Below are 20015 nucleotides of genomic sequence, written 5' to 3' on the forward strand. Positions count from 1 at the left end.
AGCCGACCTAACTAATGCGTAGCAGCGGCCCTCGCCTGGTGTGCTTCGCTGCCGAAGGTGAAGCGAAAACCAGTTATACCTTATTTTTAATGATATTATTTTATTTATGCTGAACGTGTAACAGGATTACACGTCTTATGGTAGGCACTGAATAGCTGCAAATCGCCGTCCGGTGCGTCTTCGATGCGAACCAGGTGAGGTTTCCAACCCATAGTAAGCCCATTAGCGGGCGACATGACGCCGCAAGGAGCGCGCCACTAGCATGGTGAAATTTATTCTTGCTCCTAGGTTACAGATAAGCTTATCTATTGCCATATTGTATATGCAGAATTGTTCGTATATCGAAGTGTTATGCGATCGCCTTGGAGTTCAACATATCAAAGTATCTCGTATAAGTAAACTAGAAAAACAATTACTAACGAAAAATATTCGCGGGTTCTCAGCAATTTGTCCTTCTCCTTTGTTCATGCAGTCCAATATGACGTCACCTGTTCGAGCACAGAGATGAAAGTGGTGGTGTTTCTCAACGACTCATCGTCCGTTGCCTACCTGGAGAAGCTCAAGGGCTACGCTGGTAAGTCAGAAGCGCTGCTTTTACGTCTCGCTTATTTTATAGCAACGGCTATTTTAATAGCCTTTCAATACCAATGAGGATACACAATAAGAAAAAGAGTTTCATAGCCCTTATTGGAAAGAAAAAAGTCCTACTTCTTTTCTACGCGGCCAGCCCATTTGTTATTCCTTGTGTTACATAGTTAACCTATGATCATTCAGAAATGTGAAAACAAATTCTGCTTGGCCTGTACCAAAAGCGATAGGCCAAATGGTTACTGTGTGATTACATGTTGCAGGAAAATAACTTGAAGATGAAAATTTTTGCTAAGTATTCATTTACAATGCTCTCTTTATTCGAAGTTCAGATTGTCATTTCAAGCCGACGAGAGTGTGTGTCATTCTTTCAAAGACGATGATCTGTAGTTTCCCTCGCGAACCATGCTCTTTTCACACTGAGTTTCTCAGTGCGGTTTCCATACCACAAATAATTAATGGGGCCCAAATTTAAGAGAATAATTCAGAGTAGGGCGAGTTCCTGCTGAGAATGCCTCTGGAGCCACCTGGTAAGTTGGCCCTACCTAACCGGAGCGAGACTAAAAAAAAAAAATCTCCGAATTTAAAAGCGTTGTTCTCCATGGGCACCACGCTCCGGTTTCAAAGTCATGCTTAGCTTGCAGAATGTCAAACCATCTTCACAAAATGCCTCTTTCAGATTAATCGCAGCAAAAAAAAATATTTGTCGAGCAAGCCAAGAAAGGTTGAGCCGAAATTTGCCACTGATTTCAGTTCGTTCGCACATATCGAGATTCAAGTAACGGAGGTTACAGAGAAAAGCCAGTACTTTACGAGAGCGCCAGAAGCCGCATAATGCTGCCCACTAGTAAAGGAAGAACATGATAAGCGGGTGAGCAGAGTATCGCGTACTTCGGCGATATACTCGTTTATGCGACTTTTACCTCTTGTGTAGCGATACGCAACAATTGATCGAACTCTGTGTTGTCTTGTGGGGCCCACTTTGTGAAGGGTTTTTTTCTTCCAATCTGCCAGTTCAGGGCACTATGAAATTTATCTTCTATAGGGTTTGCATATTTCCAAACTACTGCAGGGCGCATCATTCTGTTTCTTGTTCCCCGCCTGTTTCTTCTCCTCTATCTTTTTAATGGATAGCCTACCATTGCACGATAATACACAATTAATCCTAGAGGCATTAACCTAGAGACATGGTAACCCTGTATTAACCTAGAGGCGTGGTATAAGCAGCCAGCCGTCTTTAGTTCTTGTGCGAAATTAAATGCCCTGACCGGAATTTGCTTATAGAACTAATTTCCTCAATTATCTTGTAACTGATTAGTTCGCATGTTCTTATTCGTCTGGCGCGAATCCTGCTGTTGTTAGTAGCGTTCTGCAAGTTGATGCGCAGTTTCCTTGCCATTACTGCCTCTTGCCTCCATCGCAGGACAAAGCGGCTTAACACTGAGCCTCTTCTTCAGTAAGCCCGATATCGTCCCTATCGCTCTTTATATATTTGCCTCGCCTAGCAGCAGTCGCAAGGCTCTTTTCGTCAGCCACACAAGCATTACTGACGTTTTTAATCTTCCTTTTTTTCTACACATTTGGAAGGTGATCACGGAATTTCGCTCAAGAGGAAAACCTAACATAAAGACGGAGGCCAGTTGCGTCTGAATTCGATGTGTTTGACTGGCCCCTGGTGTTTTATGTCTGCATATTCTGAAAGCACTCAAACTATTAAGAAAACTAAGTAGACCAGCAAAACTATCCAACGGCGTAAAAAAAAAAAAGACACGATACGCACATACGGCGCAAAAAGATCTATCTTGCTCATCTCGCCTCCTGTAAGCTCTCATCGCCCCACTTCTCGTCTTCATGCAGGAAAGCCAGCTTTGTGGAGGGGGGGGGGGGGGGGGGGTCAGCCAGGAAAGTAGAGGGGGGGGGGGCACAATTGGCACTAGATTTAATAAATGCTGTTGAAGGTGCCGACCAATATACACGTAAAGTTCCTTAAAAGTGCGGTCTTTACGATTTTGTGAAACATAAAACTATAATTAGTTCTTGCTCATTTCGGCTCTCAAACTAAATTTCTTTTTAGCAAAGACACCGCTTAAAAATTTCTAGTCTGTCTCGTCGTCGAGGGTAGGGCGGAGTACATTATAGGATGACTCATAGATAGTTGAGAAGGAAAGAGATTGAGTAGCTGGGCGCTGCGCTTGCAAACAATGATACGAATGAAATGCAAGACCGGGCGAAGCGGTATTTAAAAACGATGCTTGGGGATGGTGATCAATATATGGAGCGTCGTTTCTTCTTACGCAGTTGACAGCGTTCACTTCGTCCGTGTCTTATCTCGGCAGTCTATTTCGTGTATTTTCAGAGGACTTGGTTATCACTACTGGCGATTTCTGTGCATGAGCATCGGTTGTTTGGGAAACGTTTGCTCTGTACGTTCATTATGCCTCTCGTGGCAATAACTTCTCTTCACCGATTGCCATGCGACCATTAATTAGCAAACAAACAAACAGACAAGCAAATAAACAAACAAACAAACAAAAATCAACACATAATTAAATAACGCAGCGACGCTTAAGAGGGAAATTTGCAAAGAAACACATAAACGTCTCTTGAGACAGGACGTGTTGCTTTTAAAACGTTATTTTTGTACTATAAGGTTCTTTTATAGCATTACATCCGCAGAAGGCAGCCAAGCGCGCTGATATGTTTACTCTCAGAGCAGCGAACACCCTCTGTGCGTTGGATCACAAACGTTGTTTTGTACTTGTCTGCCTGTGCGTAGGAAAGCGTTCCCAGCCATGCTTAAAGTGACACAGAGGACAGCTGCATAGAATTATAGTTTTCAGTAAAAATAATTATTTAGCTCTTTCCGGGTAAGTTAACGTTTGTCCGGCAGCGAAAGACGCATTTGCGGCCGAGAAAATTGGTTAAAAATTTTTGCAGCCACTCGACTGAGATTTGTGACGTCGACACCGCGGAGGAGGGCTTGCTACCACAATTTTGAAGCTGAATGGCTGCGTAGCGTAACCTCTGGAAACCGCGTCCGAAATTTTGTGTCGACGCAAACAGTTCACGTTACAAAACGGCCACTGTTGGCGACACCTGCAGCTCGTTTTCGGTCTTTTTTTTGTTTATGAAAGCCCCATTTTAGGTGGCAGCGGTCTCTTTGTCGTTAGAATACCGTAGTCTATCGATACACGCCAACTTGAATTTGTGTTGAGCGTCACTTTAATACGGGGATTTAAAAAATAGGCTATCACGGCACCGTGAGGAGATTAAAGTTCAAATTGCTCTAAAGACTGCGTGAAGAAGAAAGGACAAGTTTGCTGCGCAAATTGAGTAATAACAATACTATATTCTGTGTCACTAGTCAGAAGCAAGACCCCATTCGTCAAGGCAGATTTCACATTTTTCTTCCCTAATGCGCGCACAGATTTTGAGCTAGCATTAGCCCTCTGCGTTGTAGTATGCTTCAGTTGCTGCTAAGCTCTGTAGCCGTGTTGTTGTGGCCATTACCATCGCCCATAAAGTAAGATAGTTTTCTGAGTGCTACTTTGCTTTTTTTTAATTTCATTACATGAAATCGTTTTAACGCAATACGGTGCATCCATATAAAAATATACGTTCGAGAAGAAAGGAGCTATAGAAAGAAAATTGCTCCATTGCCAGTCAAAGGAAACAAGATCTCTCCTGACGGGGGGGCCCATTAGCGTGTTGTTTGTCTTTCAAGAAAACGCAGAGTTTCCCCGAGGCCGAATCCATTTGGCTCAGAGAGCGGAAAGAGTTTTGCTTTTCTGTTAGCATATTCCGGCTAACATAGCTTTGCCACTTTTCGTTTCTGTTTACGAAACACGATGCACCGAGCGCTCTGCTCTGTTTTTCATGGTGACGTACTTAATGTGTGCTCAAAAAGGTTTCAGTTCCCAAGAAATTTCACATCAGCAATAACAAAGATTACGCCTAAAACTTTAGAGTAAACATGGTTGAAAACAATACAGCATACAGCGCTGTTGTTTTTATGCTTTCAGGGAAAATTTATTTTGCTTTGAAGTCTAATGATTTTTTTTACGATGCAGCGCTTTTGAGAAAGGAAGTACTGGAAATGTAAAAAAAAAAAAATACGCAGGTCACAAGGGGCAAAAATGACTGAGCGAATTAACACTAAATTTTTTCAAGTATTATTTACCTTAACTTCTAGAGTTGGGCTAAACGTATTGGAAAACACCGTAATGAAGACACGCGTCCCAGTTTCTAATACTTGCTATCTTTTTAGCGCTGGCTAAAATCTCGGCAAATCAGGTTTATTATCTTCGCTTGCGCACGGCGATGTACTACAGCAGTTCATCTTTACACTCAGAGTGTATCTTATTTTTAGCGCTTGGGAGGAGATAAAAGTATCTTACAAGAACAACATACTGGTAAAATGTTTAGGGGAATCGCCCAAGGTGGAGTAGATTTGTAATAAGGAAGTAAACACTCTCTTATTACAAATATACTCCACCTTGGGGGATTCCCCTAAACATTTGACCAACACAGTTCCCACTTCGAGTTATTGATCGATTCGCTCTCGCCCTACCATAAGCTTGCAGTCCCGGTTAGCTCAGTTGGTAGAGCGACTTCTCCGGTGAAGCGGTGGTCGTGGGTTTGAACCTTGGATAAGGACGAATATTTCCTTAACTACGAAGTTTCATAGAAACCTGTATAGCTTTCCTTTGTAGCCGTGTGGCTGGGCTCGGGTGGACGTCAATGAGTAATCACTCCTTTTTACAAGATTAACATGCTTTGGCAAGAAAATTACTCCGGCACCTAAATTTTCTTTTTAATTCATCAAATATGTATTTAACTCTGCAATGACAACGCAAGGATTTCACTATTTTGAAGACGCACATTTAAGGTATGTTTAAAAAAAAGGTATTGGGCATATTGAGATTATTATTATTATTACTCTACAATATAAATGAGGTAAGTTGAAAAAGTTGTATGGTGCAATAAACTCGTACAGTTTGTGATAGAAATGTCTTACAATTATCATACAAATATTATGCAAATGTCTTCATTTTTGCAAAATTATTGATTTGTCATACAGATGTCATAAAAAATCATACAAATTCTATCATTTTTTATTGCATCATGCAACTTTTTTTTCATCACAGTAGCTCATTTCTCAGCGCATTATAACAAAATGAAAACGGCGCTCACATACACCGGCACGTACAGTAAATCGATAGCATAATATATGGTTATTCTCCTGCTGATACAGTTGTAGGCGTATTGAAATTTCGAGTCATTTCGAAGGAAGAGTTGGTTTTCGCATTAATTTTTTTAACAATACAATTTCTACATATCAACGAAGTGTGACTTTGCCTTCAGTAAAAAAATTGGAAATTGCGTCTGCGCAATGCGGTGAGGATCAAACATTTTTGCGCGCGACAGCAAAGCATTTCGGAGTGTGTATAGTTTTTTTCCATGGTATTGCAGAAAACGCGCACCGTGAGCAATTTTTTGTGATCGCTGTGCTTTCCTGAATTTTCAGCATGACTCTTCGCCATGCTCTTTAAATCTCTAAAGCCAGGAGATATTTTAGCTGGCAACTTGGCGGAGATTACTCATCGCTACTCTGATGTGCTATTGTTTTTTATTATTGGCAGCTTTTCGATCACCGATACACGTGGGCGCGTCGAGTGCATAGGTTTCCATTGTTCCCGCGTGTTTCACAACTTCAAATGTTACCTAAGCGTCCCTGCGCTGTTTAGCGATTGACAAGCACAGACTTCCCTGGCGTCGTTGCGTTATAGAACCAGTCTGTTTTCCTTACGGCTAAGTTTAGAGGAGGGTGCTGCTGTTGCGCCAGCGAGAAGTTTCAAGCTTACGCAACGCCGCTTCCTTAGTGTGCCATCTCATGCGAAGGCAACGTTTATTGAAGCGAAAAGCTTCACTACGCTAGGTAAAGCAGTCTTCGGGTAGGCAGCACAACGACCTTGAACGACCTTCAGCCCAACCAAGGATAGCCGTGTATGACCATATGTGGTACAGTTATGTCAAACCCTTGACCCCTGACTTGACCGATGACTTTAGGTTGACCTTTGACCTTTCACTTTGAACTTTGACACTGGGTGACCTTTGGGCTGACCTTTGATCTTAAGAACATTCGATGGGGTGATGTGAAGCCACGTGACGACATCCGATGGCGGTGTCATAAGACCATGTGATACCACGTCATAGCCACGTGGTCATGTGGGTATATATAGAACGGCTGTCGCGAGCGTGTAGAGCAGCTGCCATGGACGAGCCTCAGACGCTTAGCAAGCGTACTTGCTTTTCGCTGAATTCGAGGGTTAGCCTAGTTAAGCCACTGCCACTTTTTTGTCAATTTTTTTGAAAGTTCTCGATGATGCATAATCTTTGCTGGCACATTTCGCGCATTTTCGTATAGTTTTGCAATTATAATGGGCTTTGCGTGGCTGCCAGACTTTCCATAATTCCTGTTTTAGAGTTGCTTTCTCACATACGCAAGAACAGCTTGTGCACGACATTTTGTCGCACGTTGTCATTAAGGTTGTACATTGTGAATGCTTCCGCCGTACCTAAACGCTCGTTGGAAGGTTTCCTTTACTGGTTTGATACATTTGTCTGACTTGTGCAGAGAAGGCTTAACATTGCACCACGCAGACGTGTCGTCGCTATAGAATCTTGCTGTCACCCTACATTGTTTCTTTACTACTGCTTGACGCTAATATCGGACTGTGACTCAACATGTGTGCGACTGTAGCTACCTTTTACGCGTAGCTCCCACTCAGTTCAATATTGAAAAATTCGTTTAGTTTTTGAATGGAGCAGTAAACATGATTACGTAACATTTGGTTTGGGTCCTAAAGCGACTAAGGCTATGAGGGGCGCCGTAATGGAGGGTTCCGGGTAGCTTCGGCTTCCTGGGGCTCTTTAACGTGCATCCACATCGCGAAGTACATGAAAGTCGCGGGTTCGATCCCGCCGGCGACGGTGGAATTTGAATAAAAGCGGAATGCTTGAGGCCTGTGTACTATGCGATTTCAGTGCACGTCAACAATCCGAGGTGGTCGAAATTATCCGGAGCCCTCCACTACTGCGTCCATTATAGCTTGAGTCGCTTTGGAATATGAACACTATTAACCCAAACCAAATGCCGCAAAATCCCATTTGCTGACCCATTAAAACCTGCACACATTTTTCAATGGGGCAATTTTCTGGCTACCATGAAAAACAAGTTAGGACGGCGCTAAAACGACAAAGACAAAGAGGCACGAACACAACAGGACGGGCGCCCGTCCGGTTGTGTTCGTGCCTCTTTGTCTTTGTCGTTTTAGCGCCGTCCTAACTTCTTTCAAGATATGAACCAACTAGCCCAAATCAAAGTACTTCTTGATGAAAAACAAACCACAGTCTTTCCTTGTTTTGTAGCCTTCTGTGCACGAAGCAAGCGTACAGTAGTTCAGCTCAGGAGATAAATATGCTGTCATTAAAGATTGCAGATAAGTCGAGCCAGGTGCAAATGAGTTTATTTTTATTTTTTCTCTTCGTGGTGGTTGGCAATTGTAGGTTATACAGTGCGGGAGTTGTCGGCCTTGGCACTTAGCCCCGAATACCGTTTACCTTTGCTTACCGGACTGTAAGAATATGTTGAAAAACTCTTCTGGAAAAGAGCCGTTCTTCGACAATTTTTTTTTAGTGCAGAATCAGCGTTTGTGTGCGGTGGTGCACTTTAGGAATTGTGCAATGTCAGTGATGTCCCCAGCTTTAGCCCCAGTCGATGCCTTAATGAGCGCGGCATGCCTCGTTTATACCTTGTTGCATTTCATAACAGTATGGCGCGAAAGTTAACTACGTGTGCATCATCGACTCTTCCCCATCCCCTAAGCTTTCTACTTTATCCTTTTGGAGCCCTCGTGTTGTCATCTCCTGTTCTGTCTACTCGCCAGTCCCGTAGGCTGGTGCTATGAGGTGTGGTACTGGGACAGACTGGGTCGTGAACAAGATTTATTTGTAATTACTTTCGTTGGTGGTGCGTCAGTGAAGTGTAATAATTTGCTGAAAGTGCATTAGGCGCCACTCTTTACGCAGCTTGTGAATCTCGCCAGTCGCTCCCTCTTGGTGAACGTGACAAGGAGAAGAAATGTGTTGAGGTAAATAGAAGAATTTCGCGATAACTGACAACAAAGGATGACAACTAACATGATGACGAAGAACTGGAGCGAGAACTTGGAGGATCTCGCCTGTCATGCGTTATTCTTGATGTTGCTTTCCTTGAAAAAAAAAAACGAACCTAGAATTAAGTGACTTGTAGCAGGAACTAGCCCCTATTTTTTTTTAGTGTAATGGAGGAGGTCATGAATATGTATGCAGTTAAAATGCATTTCATTCATTGCGAATATGTTTTTTAACATAACTTAACATTGATCGTTCTTACTGCCTGAAAAGAAATGAAACAAAGTACCCCTTTCGCGCAGCCTTCATTGCTTTCCAGATGAGTGTGCATCCTTCTTGTTCCTGCTGCTTAGCTTCGAGGATAATATATTCGCGATAGGATTCATTTCCTGAATACTAATGTCGCGGCTTTTCTTTCTTGCATCTTATGAAGTGTAAGAGTCCTTAATTTTACTTTTGTGTTCTTTGTTAAAGTGCAGGCTTCCGTGTTTTTCTCTATATGTGCAAAGAGAATCGTTTTTGTTTTTCATGAACAGTGTTTGCCAATTCAAAATTACTGCCAGAAAAATTCTCAACTGGAAATTTCAAATTGTCGCTGAAGGTAAACTTAGCAGAGCATTCTAATCCCATTCTTTTCATCCCTATTGTTGTTCGTTGTTTTGCTTTTAGCCCAACACGAATGCTTTGCTCCAATTTCACAATGACTTGCCTCAAAATCTGCCTTCTCTCAATCGCTCTCTGCTTCGTAAGATGCCGACTACACCAGGGAAAAGTGACTCAACGCGGTCGCAAATGCAGCAAAAGACGAGCAAAACCACACGCAGTTGCGAAAGGGGCAAGAGATGCGGCATCGTCGCAAACTCGGCTCTAACCACCGTTGATCTTTCTATTTTTTTTTTCAGCATTCCTGTTGTTTCTTCCCCAGAGCGATCCGTTTTCGTCCATTGTTTCATGTTCCTTCAGTTTGTGCACTTTCTTCCGTGATCATTAGTTCAAACGTCGGTTTCCAGGACGTTGTAGCAGATTCGCTACACGTTTCTCACTAAACTTTCCGTTAGTTTGGCAGAACACACGATATCTTGTGTACTTATTGTGCAGTAGTTTCCGGCCTGTTGGCAACAGCTGTACAGGGTTTTTTTCTGAAAAATAAATGGCACCACTGTGGCCGTCAATTGTTACAGCCGTTAACGACATCGTGTAGAGGCTACCATAGCGTAAAAAGCCTCTAAAGTGCACCGTGGGCCGCTAGCGGGGCCTACGCCAGAAAGCCTCGTGCTCCTGGAAATAGAGGACATACTAAACATACATTTCAATGTCACTTCTCATCTTTGAGTACTACAATTTAATGAAAAAATACACGACTCGCGATGCACAACTTATGGAACATACGTCGTACCAGGCGCCTGATCCGCAGGGTGAAACACGTATCTACACTTCGCTTCATTTCAACATTGGCGAACCTGTTGTAGCGTCATTCAGGGGCATATTTATGGGTGTGGCAGGAGGTACTCGCCCCGCCCCCAACCCCTTTCTCTGCTCTCCTCGGCCCAACCCTCCGCCCCTTGCGATAAATGTTACGTAAGAAAACCATGCTGCAGGCCGTCCACCCCTGGTGTCATTGGCAGTGTTTGTTTCACATCTATTTAAATACATTTATGAACTGCTTTTTCGTTTCGGCTATTACGGACTGGATGTTGGACTATGCACGCGCCGCCTTCCCTTAAAAACGCGTTCTCTTTCTGCTCCTGGAACACGACCCATCATAGCGCATTGAACGAGCGGGCTATCCCTCGCATAACTGCTGTGGTCTTCTAAGGGGTTATCTGATCGCACTAAGTATATTGCCTTTGTCAAAAATATACAGAACATCTGGTTTCCCTCTCGGCCACGAAGCACTTCAAATCACTTAGAGGTTGGGGTAATTAATTATCCTCCTCACTTTTCCACGATTCTATGGAGGCTAGAAGAAATCTGCGACATGGCCAAATCGAAAACGAGGGACATATGTCCCAGCTTTCTTGTCTCCATCTTCTGGCTCTGTTCACGCCTAATTATCTGTCCTCTACATTTTTGACAAAAGATGTACGTACATTCGTACAGTAATAACATTTTATAGGCTGTAGAATAAGCGAAACTGCTCTTGAGTGAGGTTTTTCGAGCTCTTTTTCGAAGGACGAATAGACGTATTTTTCCTTCAGGCGCAACCTAGCTGTGTGCAGATCTGTACAGGGTAAAAAATTTCCGGCTCAGCCTTTCCGGCAATACTGTTCCGGCTTCGCTGGGCGAGCGGAGTCACGTTCGATGCACTGAATCTTGCTTTGCTGGTTGGAATATATGGCTGTCGTCTAGGCGGCCCGGGCCATGTTTTTGAGACAGCCGCGCCCTCCACACGCCCAGATCGGCTTAATTGCACACTCCGGGGATCAGGTTTCTATTTCTATCTTTCCTTGAGCCTGCGCACGCCATCAGAGGCTAGTGCGAGAGAACACAGAAAGAAACGAACGTGCCATGCCTCACGTTGATTAAGAGGGTCAATCAGCGGAACGCGAAACAGAACTGTCCGCCTTTGGCTCTGAATGAGGCACGGAGATGGACTTCATTAGGTGCGTAATTAGAGGCCTCTTCTGGTGTTCGGCCCGCGAAACTCCTTACATTGAGCCACGCTTCTGTTTCTAATCATGTCAGGTTCTAATTATGCGTTGTTTGTAACGAAGCTAGGCGAAAAGAGGAAAAAACGCGCACATAAGTTGCTTTTGCGCCAAGTTGTTGGGGCTTTCTAGGTGTGCTCCATCTCTCTTCTTGCTGACAACACTTTCGATGTGGGTTGTGGTGCCAGGGCACATGTGATGGGCGCTACAGTCGGCACTTTTGCGAATAGTGTCATCAATGCGGGGTACGTATCTTGTGGAAACAGGATCGGCCGAACTGAAATTCCCCGCCGGGAAAATGGCGCAAGTTTTGAAGATATCGACTTTTGTGACGCGTAGCGCGTAGTATGGCCTTCTTACTTTTCCGGTTTTAGCCTTTAAGACTGACCGCATTTCGAGAATTTTTTTATTAATTAATTTAAATCTTCATTATTACCTACTGCTTATTATTAGGTCCAAATAGAAGGGTATTACGATACATACAAGCAATAATAAACAAATCAAGTACAAGCAAGTAGATATTGTGGCTCCTTGTGGCTGTCTGTAAACTATTATTGCAGTCCGATATTGTCTGAGGGCGTTGATCTGTTCAAGCCCGTGTATAATGTGTTTAATGTACGCGAGGCAATGAAAAGTACTGGCGCAATGCGCATGCGCTGTAATATTTTGTTTTCTCGACGTCGTGACATTAGTCTGAAGGTTCACTATATGAGAGCTACTGTTGTAAGAGGAAATATAAACAAATTTGAGATTCAGCCTGTCAAGATTTAGTTACTGTTGCAGCAACTAGCCCCGCAGCAAGTTTTGTTGGACATATTTTTTGCATCTTGAAGGCAAAAATTCAGCGCACACGGACGAAGGAGAGAGTAAGAGTAGACACTAAAAAAAAAAATTCACACGTGCTTTATGCCATTTGCTTTGACCAGTACTACCGAAGCTGAAAGGGGCGGCTAGGTCCTCAATAAATAGTAACTGTAGGGGTGTCATTTTTTGCGCCAATCGCAGTTGGCTTAAAAAGAACAGAGCCTGTACTTTTTTTTAATTTCGCATAATTGCCATAAAGGCATAATTTGGGCTCGCATCATACTAATTAAAGGAAATCGTTTAATGTGTTTTCATGCAGGAACCGGAGAAGGCTCTTTCATGTACGTCAGAGGTAGCCGAATCAAACTTTCATAGGCGCTATCATTCTGCAACATGGGCAAGTGGTAATCTGTTCATTATCAGTTCAACTCGGACCAGAGAACCGCTGGCAGAAAGGAAAACAACACCAACGCTACACAGCGCTATTCCTTTATACACTCGTATATAATGCTTATTTTATGAGCATCGAGTCAGCAGGATACATGCCCATGACACGTATTGATAAGAAATGAGTTTTGTGCCACATTAAAGAGAACAAGATTTAGGACGTGGCATGTAACACGCATCTAGCGTGCAAACCCGCAACTCATCACTCCCCTACAGAACCATAAAAGAGCTGTATTAGTCTCGCTCAGACAACTGAGGACATAAGCTCGTAGCGGACGGAACTGGCAGCAGAGATGCTTTACCTTCAGCAAGGAAAATTCATAAGCGGTTACGGTGACAGCTTAACACGGCTTATTCCAGCGAAAAGTTGTTCGCGGTAGGGACGGCACCATGTACATGTCAGTGTGTTTAACGGTCACTGTGGTTTTCGTGGCTACCGTTTAGCAGGCGAAAGTTCCGTCGATAGCCCGGGCACGGCAAAAGGGGAAGCTAGTCCAGATGCTTTCCTCTTACGCTTGCGATGCTTCCGAATATATCTTTTGTTAATCTGGCAAACATGTTAGGCTTGTCCAAGGAGAGTTCCATCTCACTTACAGCTGCATTTTCCCGTTGCTGACGCTTCTTCTTACGCTCACGAGCACGCCGAGATCTGCGGCTGATCCGAAGGTTCCGCGTCTGCCTTGACAAAGCAGCTGCACGTCTCTCGCGGCCACCGCTATGAGCCGCATTGTAACTGTAGTTGGCTACGGTTGGCGGCCGTCTGTGGTGAGCTCCCTATAACAGGTCTCCGCTATAAACCAAAGTGCGCAGTACATGGCCAAGCAGACACTCACGCACGCAAAGCGCATTCACGTTTGTTGTCTATTTGTAAGGTATAAGACCTGCTTTTTGTCTTTTAATGCTGTACAAAGCAGCCACGCATAATAAAGTAGTTATGTTCGTCAGAGGTCAAACAGGGAGTTCTTTCTCTCCGCCATCATGGAACTGTCCCGGCTATTTTGCTGACTTTATTACATCCTTTTGGTAAAACTCTTTCAGCCTGCCACCCTTAACAACTTTGAGGTGAAGTCGGTCAATAAGCATCTCTCGTACCTGTTTGTATGGGTGGTGGCTTGTACGGTTGTACTGTAGTAGAAAGAGGTGACACCATCGATAGTATTTTGTTCCTTTTTTTTAGAAGTAAAAAACATTTGGCTGTTGGAAATAACGGCATTGAATCAACACATCAGTGCTAGTTGCTGCTAGCTCACCTAAAACTTGAGAGGTTAAGTCCGAAATTTGTTTCTAATTGTTTCTAACAAAATTTGCTGCGTGGCTAGTTGCTGATACATTACCTAAAACTTGAGAGGCTGAGTCTGAAATTTGTTTCCAATTCTTCTTACAACAGCAGCCTTCATATTGTGAACCTAGAGCAGTGGTGTCACGCTAAATCTAAAACTGCTGCGCTAGTATCCGCGCCCCTCAGTTTCTTCAGATATCATTACAGAGTATCTCATCACTCTTCGCTTGAGTGTTAGGCAACTTGGTCTAGCGACACCGAATTAGTTTGGAAGACTGTTTCGTACAGCCCGAAGTTAAGAACGACGAAACGTGGATCAACATACCGGCACTAACACCGCCCACAACTCTTACATTGAGTGGCCTTCGCACTGGGGACTGCACGAGTGGGGAGGATCAGGAGGAAAAGAGGATCCTCCTATAGTAGCCGGACGCGTAAACAGAATTGCCAACACAGCTAAACGCACACCAAAACACACGAGCACGTACGCACACACATTCACGAACTGCGGAAGTGGAGAGAGACGTTGGCGATACTAAAAGCCTCAGTTATCCCATGTCCAGTGCAGCTTGTTCCTTGCTAAAGCTTCGGAATGACGCCGGCGACCTTGTCCCCAATCGCCACACGTACTTTGCCGGCGCTCGAAGGCGGCGAGAAAGTTTCGCGTCTTACGAAACACGCCTAGAGCTCTTATTCTTAACGTCGACCTCCTTGTACCCTTCTCCCCAACGTGCCCGCAACTTTGCCGGGTAGCGTAGCGGGCCGTTTCGAGAGCGTGCCACGGATTTAGTGAACGCCGGCAAAATCCAGCTGCACTGGTCGTTGCGTTGGGGGGCGTGCTGGGCGTCTGCGCGCGTGTCAAGCAGGAGGCTGTCCGGTGAGAAGCAAAGATCTCCGAGGGAGCTCGCCCGCGTCTGGAGCGGATGTACAGCGTCTTGTGTGTCGCGGCCGGCGACCCGTTGTCAGCAATCTGAACGAGGATATTAAATTTAACGTTTACAATTCTACTCCGCCTATCGCATTATTAGCGCTTTGTCATTTGCTCACAATTCTACGATAGCTGTTGATCGGTGTACCTGAAGATAAGAATGGAAAAATTGCTGTTGGCTTAGCTCTGTTAGGCCAGCTCTGTTAGGCTTGAACCCCTTTGCCTCAGTATTATTACCTGCACATCTATCCGTGTTTTCTCCTTGGCGCAGTGTGAAATTAAGTTTTTAGCCTATGCAGATAATGTCGCCCTCTTTTGTTCTGACAAAAAGACTGTGCTTGAGGCATTGCATTTGACTGAACAGTTTTGCGAGGTATCAGGTGCGGGTTTTAACCTAGGTAAGTCTAAGGGGTTTTGGTTAGGCCATTGGGGCACAACGCGAAGTCATTATGGTGGAATAAGCTGGGACTGCGGGACCCTTCACTACCTAGGGGTTCCTCTTCACCAAATTCGCAACAGTGGCGCCTACTGGGATTCACAGATAGTCTCCATGAGGCGACAAACCCCGGCTTGGATGGGTAGAGAACTGTCAGTGTTTGCCCGGGCTCAAGTCTGCAACATTTTTTTATTTGCAAAACTTGCCTATGTGTTGCAGGCTCTCCACTGTGAAAGGAAGAAAGTACAGGTGATGCACAGAATATTTGACACATTCGTATGGCGTTCCCACTGGGAACAATGGGAACCCATGCGTCGCGATAACCTATTTCTTTCTCTGGAGTCTGGTGGAATAGGCCTTGTTCACTTATTCGTGCATCAGCTTGTTTCGCGTTTCTTCTTTTTCAAATCGTCAAACCACCCTTATTTAGTAGCTGTGCTTATTAGGCGTCTCAGTGCTCATTTGCCTTTCCTATTCGCACCGACGGGACACACTCGTGAGGGGCCTTTATGGGGATTCCTTAAGGGAGTTCCTGACATCTTCAATTTCCTCACTGTGCGCTTTTCTTTAGACTACCTGTATTGCCTCGCCAGAAGGCAGATTACTCAGGCACTTAGAGTATTTTTTCCCTGTACCGTTGTATCGGCAACCTTTTCTGAAGTCCCTTGACAGCAGTGTTTTAAAACGTGTTAGGCGAATGTGTATTTCCTCTGCCGCAATATTCTTCTTCTTTAAACTGCAGACATTCACGCTGCCTGTGAAGGCATGGCTTCATGCTAAGGGACATGCTTGCGCCATGGACGGTTAATTGCCACCTGTGCAATACACCAGAGACAATTGACCATTTTTTTATTCTGTGCATTGATGCTAAATTCATCTGGGACATTTTACAACGAACAGTTAAGAAGGACATCGACATCACACCCCACAGTATTTGTTTTTTTGCCTGTGGAGAAAAACTGTGTTGTGCCATATGATCCATTTATTTTGCGGGGACTATTTCTTCTCTGGAAGAACCGCATGATGGACCGGCACGCCGAATAACCACGGTCATTGAAATCTTTGTTTCGGGAACAATGCGCTTAGGTGCGGGGAGTATATGCTGCCCTGCAAGAGCCGCCTAGCGGGCTCCCCTATCTGGATGCATGTGTGTGCCTCCCAGACGTTTGATTTTTTGGAAGGAGGGCTCATGCAGGGGTAAGGTGGCCTGGTGTTTTGTGGCGTAAGCGCGCTGAGACTTTTCTTTTCGCACTATTTCCATGCAATAAAGAAATAAAAAGAGCCATCGTGGTGGAGTGGTAGCGTCTCCGCCTCAAGCGCCAAATGCCCGGATTCGATTCCCAGCCTCCACACAGTTTTTTTTATGCAGTGAGTGTGCGGGGATTTCAGTGGCTCCATAGATGCCGCCACCGAATACGTTGGTTATCGGTTAAGCGCGTAACGGCGACTCCGCGGCGAGGCGCGCGGTGTGACGTCATGCCAGATGGCGCGGCGAGCGCGCGGCGTCCGCCCAGCTGCGGCGTTTGCTAGGCAACGGCTCAAGGCCTGTCGCTGTGCCTCCTCGGAGCACCGCCACAGCGAAATCGCAAGTTCGTGGGCAGTGTAGCTTTCGCTACAAAAACAAATCCTAGCATTATGTTTTCTCTATCCAAGCTAATGGTCGGTGAAAGCTTGCGAAGGCGCATGCTTATGCAGCGAAAAGTAGTAACGGCGTTTCTGAGTAGCAGCGCTTCCTATTGGCTTTTTAGCATTGCACGTACGCAACACTTCCTCTAACTGGGGGGGGGGGGGGGGGGTTCCTGTATTGTGCCTATCACAAATGGCAGTGAAATACTAGTTTGAAACTTGCCGAAAGATGAGCATCTTTTACACAGAATTTGATGTTGCCAGAAAGTAAGGACGGAAAGCTTATTTAACAGGCAGCTCGACGCAGGTTAAACATTTATTATTTGTCTACTGGTTCAGGTTACTAGTAAAGGACAAGAAACATTTGTACGCGTTAGACAGTTTTTATTTGGTCCTGGAAAAGCGATAGTTTTGTTTGTTTGCACTTCCCGGAGCTTTGATTTCAACAGTGCTCATGGTGGCATTGTTGTTTGGTTTTTCGGACATACACACACCCATGAGGGAGTATTGGTCAGAGCTTGGTGACAAGTGCAGCATGGTGCTGCTGAAACCTGGCGGGAGCGGAGCGAGACTTCAAATCTGCCAATTCACGAGTAACTAAATACCTTTCAGTAAAACGGAGCTCGAAAGATTCCACTTGCAACATTTAATGAGCACGGACTTCTTAAGGAGTGTTCGGTGTGGACTGCTTTTATGGAGTAAATAACGAAAAAGACTGGCTAAATAAGTCTGCGGCTTAGTTAAAACATTTGGCGAGTCATGATGTTTCTCTATTTTCTTCCCCTTCTTCTCTTCATTTTCTTCCCGTTCTTCTTCTTTCTTCTTTCTATTGTTGAGTTTTGCTTTCCCCTCTTCTTACTTTCTCTTCATGTTGTTCTCTCTCTTGTTCTGTCTTCTGTCGTATTCTTTTTACTTCTCCTTTTTCTTCTTTCTCTCGGCTTGACATCTGTTTTCTTTATTTTTTCTCTTCTTTGTTGCCTTGTTCTCGTATGTTTTTGCTTGGCTTGGCTCTACGCTTGGCTCGGATTGGCCTGCGAATCGCACTAACAACTACAATTTCAACAGCCTTCAGTTATACGACCACTTGTGGTTTGGTTCCAGTGCAGGCCCTCGCCGTAAAATGACGAAGGACGGTTTCGACGTGTTGGTGCGCTAATAACCCGGAATTAATAGTAATACCAAGCTGGTGTGCTCGTAGCTCGATATATATATGTAGTTTGAAAATAGCTTCACTTGCGGTATTCGAGTGGTAAAAATAATACGGATTACGATGTGGCGCTGCAGCTGTTCTGAACCATTAGTTTGTGGAAATGGGAACATTCTGCCGTTGATACGCAACTACATTATTTGGGATGTTTGGTAACCACATGTAATGGCAAGGTTAAAATTTCCTGAAATGTCTGACCCTTTGTTTTGCAGTTCCTCAACCTAGTGTGCTATTATTATAATTATTATTATTATCACTACGTACCTCTTGAAATCACTGAGAACGCCGCAGTGAGGACTTTACTATTCTCCCTGCGCTCACGCAAAAACCATCTCTAGTAGCAGGAGAAGCCGCACACCTCCATCAACTGCCTGTGTGTGTGTTTTTAATTTGTAATTTGTTCTAATATACAGTCTCGCTCTCTGCGTCCTTTTTGTTTGCATAATGCTACTAACTGAAAAAAGACATTGATCTCAAATTTCTTTCTCCTTCACTGAGCTACAGCAACACTTCCTCTCCCGTTTCGAAATCATCCTTTTCCCGGCGCTTGCTCGCTTTCCTCCTAACTCTGTTTACGTCTCAGCGTAATTACGTGCCTTCATCGCGCGCAGAACACAACACTGTCGTCGTCGCCTCGGCCGCGACAACGGTGACAACGACGACTTCGCGACCTCTTCTAATACGGGGGCTTCGCGCTCTCGTCCCCTCACCCTCCGCCGGGGCTTACTCGCTAAAACCCCAATTTGGGACACGCACGCGCGCTCCGTGTTCGGCGCATCACGTCCGCCAAGCAGCGCGTCGCTGGTGTTGAGAACAAACACACACGAGACGCCCGGAGCCCACAGCCGACGCGTGGCTGGACGACGCACGGCTGCCAGAACACCCCCCCCGACCCCCTCGACTGCGCACGCAGTGATCAATATTTGACAAGATTTCCGTCCTTTCCGGCCGCGGCGACGAAGCCGATGACGTACGTATCTGCGCTCGGCAGGCGCGGCAACCAGCGGGGTGCCAACTTTTGCGCGACCGCACACCGCTGTGCGCATAGCGGCGGCTGTCGTGCGCCTCATCGGGTGCGCGAGATTGAGGCTCGGGAGAACGCGAAGAGAGAAGTCGAGAGATGAAAAAAAAAAAAAAACTACATTGCCCGTAGAACGCGCGGACTGCAAACATTCGGCGAGCAGTGCTTCCTCGCCTCGTGGGACCTCGTTTTTCACGGAGGAGTTGGCGAAACGTTACGGACGTGGTTCGTGACCGACTGCGAGGCGCGGGATTAACGCGTGATTGATGTAGCCGCCTCGGTCCTTGTCAGTTTGGCCTCGGTTTGCCTGCCTGCTTGGCGGAGACCCGCGGCGGGCTGCAGCCGCGTTACGGCAGCGCATGCGGAGCGAAGCTTTCCTCTGGGCCCGAAGACGCTGCCGCGAGGCACGACGAACGCGCAAACTGGGCTGCCTTGCACGGGCACGTAGCGCTGGAAGTTCGAGCGCCACTTCGGAGGCATTAATTAGGCTAACGAGATGGTTTCTTTTTTTCACGAGCCGTGCCTTTGAGGATCGTAAGCTGTCTATGCGGGTGTTTCGACTAATCGCTCAAACGCCAAATTGCTGACTTTTTTTTGCTCTTTCAGTTTCGAGGAGTTGAAAGGGCTTTGACTTTCATAACTTTGCCTCCCTGGAATTGACTGCAAACTTCCAGGTTGAAGCTGCACTGTGAGCTCGCTGAAAATACTGCTTCGAAGATTTGCTGTGATCACTACGGCTACGTACAATAAAGACACAATGCTTATTCAGATCATTTGAACTCGACTGTTTTTATGAGTTTGCGAAAAGAATGCCTTTCAACTGAGGACTAGCTGACTTCGTTGGTTTCGAATGTCA

General features: G+C 45.2%; 1 protein-coding gene across 2 annotated transcripts in view; it reads left to right on the plus strand.

Annotated features, from left to right (window-relative positions):
- qsm (Zona pelucida superfamily protein qsm) overlaps window positions 1-20015 on the plus strand; it is a 246215-nt gene that overhangs the window by 208297 nt on the left and 17903 nt on the right. For both annotated transcript variants that reach the window (XM_077668775.1, XM_077668776.1), the window contains exon 2: window positions 473-574. In XM_077668775.1, coding sequence (XP_077524901.1) covers window positions 473-574 — 102 coding nt within the window. The remainder of the gene's footprint in view (window positions 1-472; window positions 575-20015) is intronic.

Source organism: Amblyomma americanum, chromosome 6 (assembly GCF_052857255.1).
Source record: "Amblyomma americanum isolate KBUSLIRL-KWMA chromosome 6, ASM5285725v1, whole genome shotgun sequence".
NCBI classification, from domain to species: Eukaryota; Metazoa; Arthropoda; class Arachnida; order Ixodida; family Ixodidae; genus Amblyomma; species Amblyomma americanum.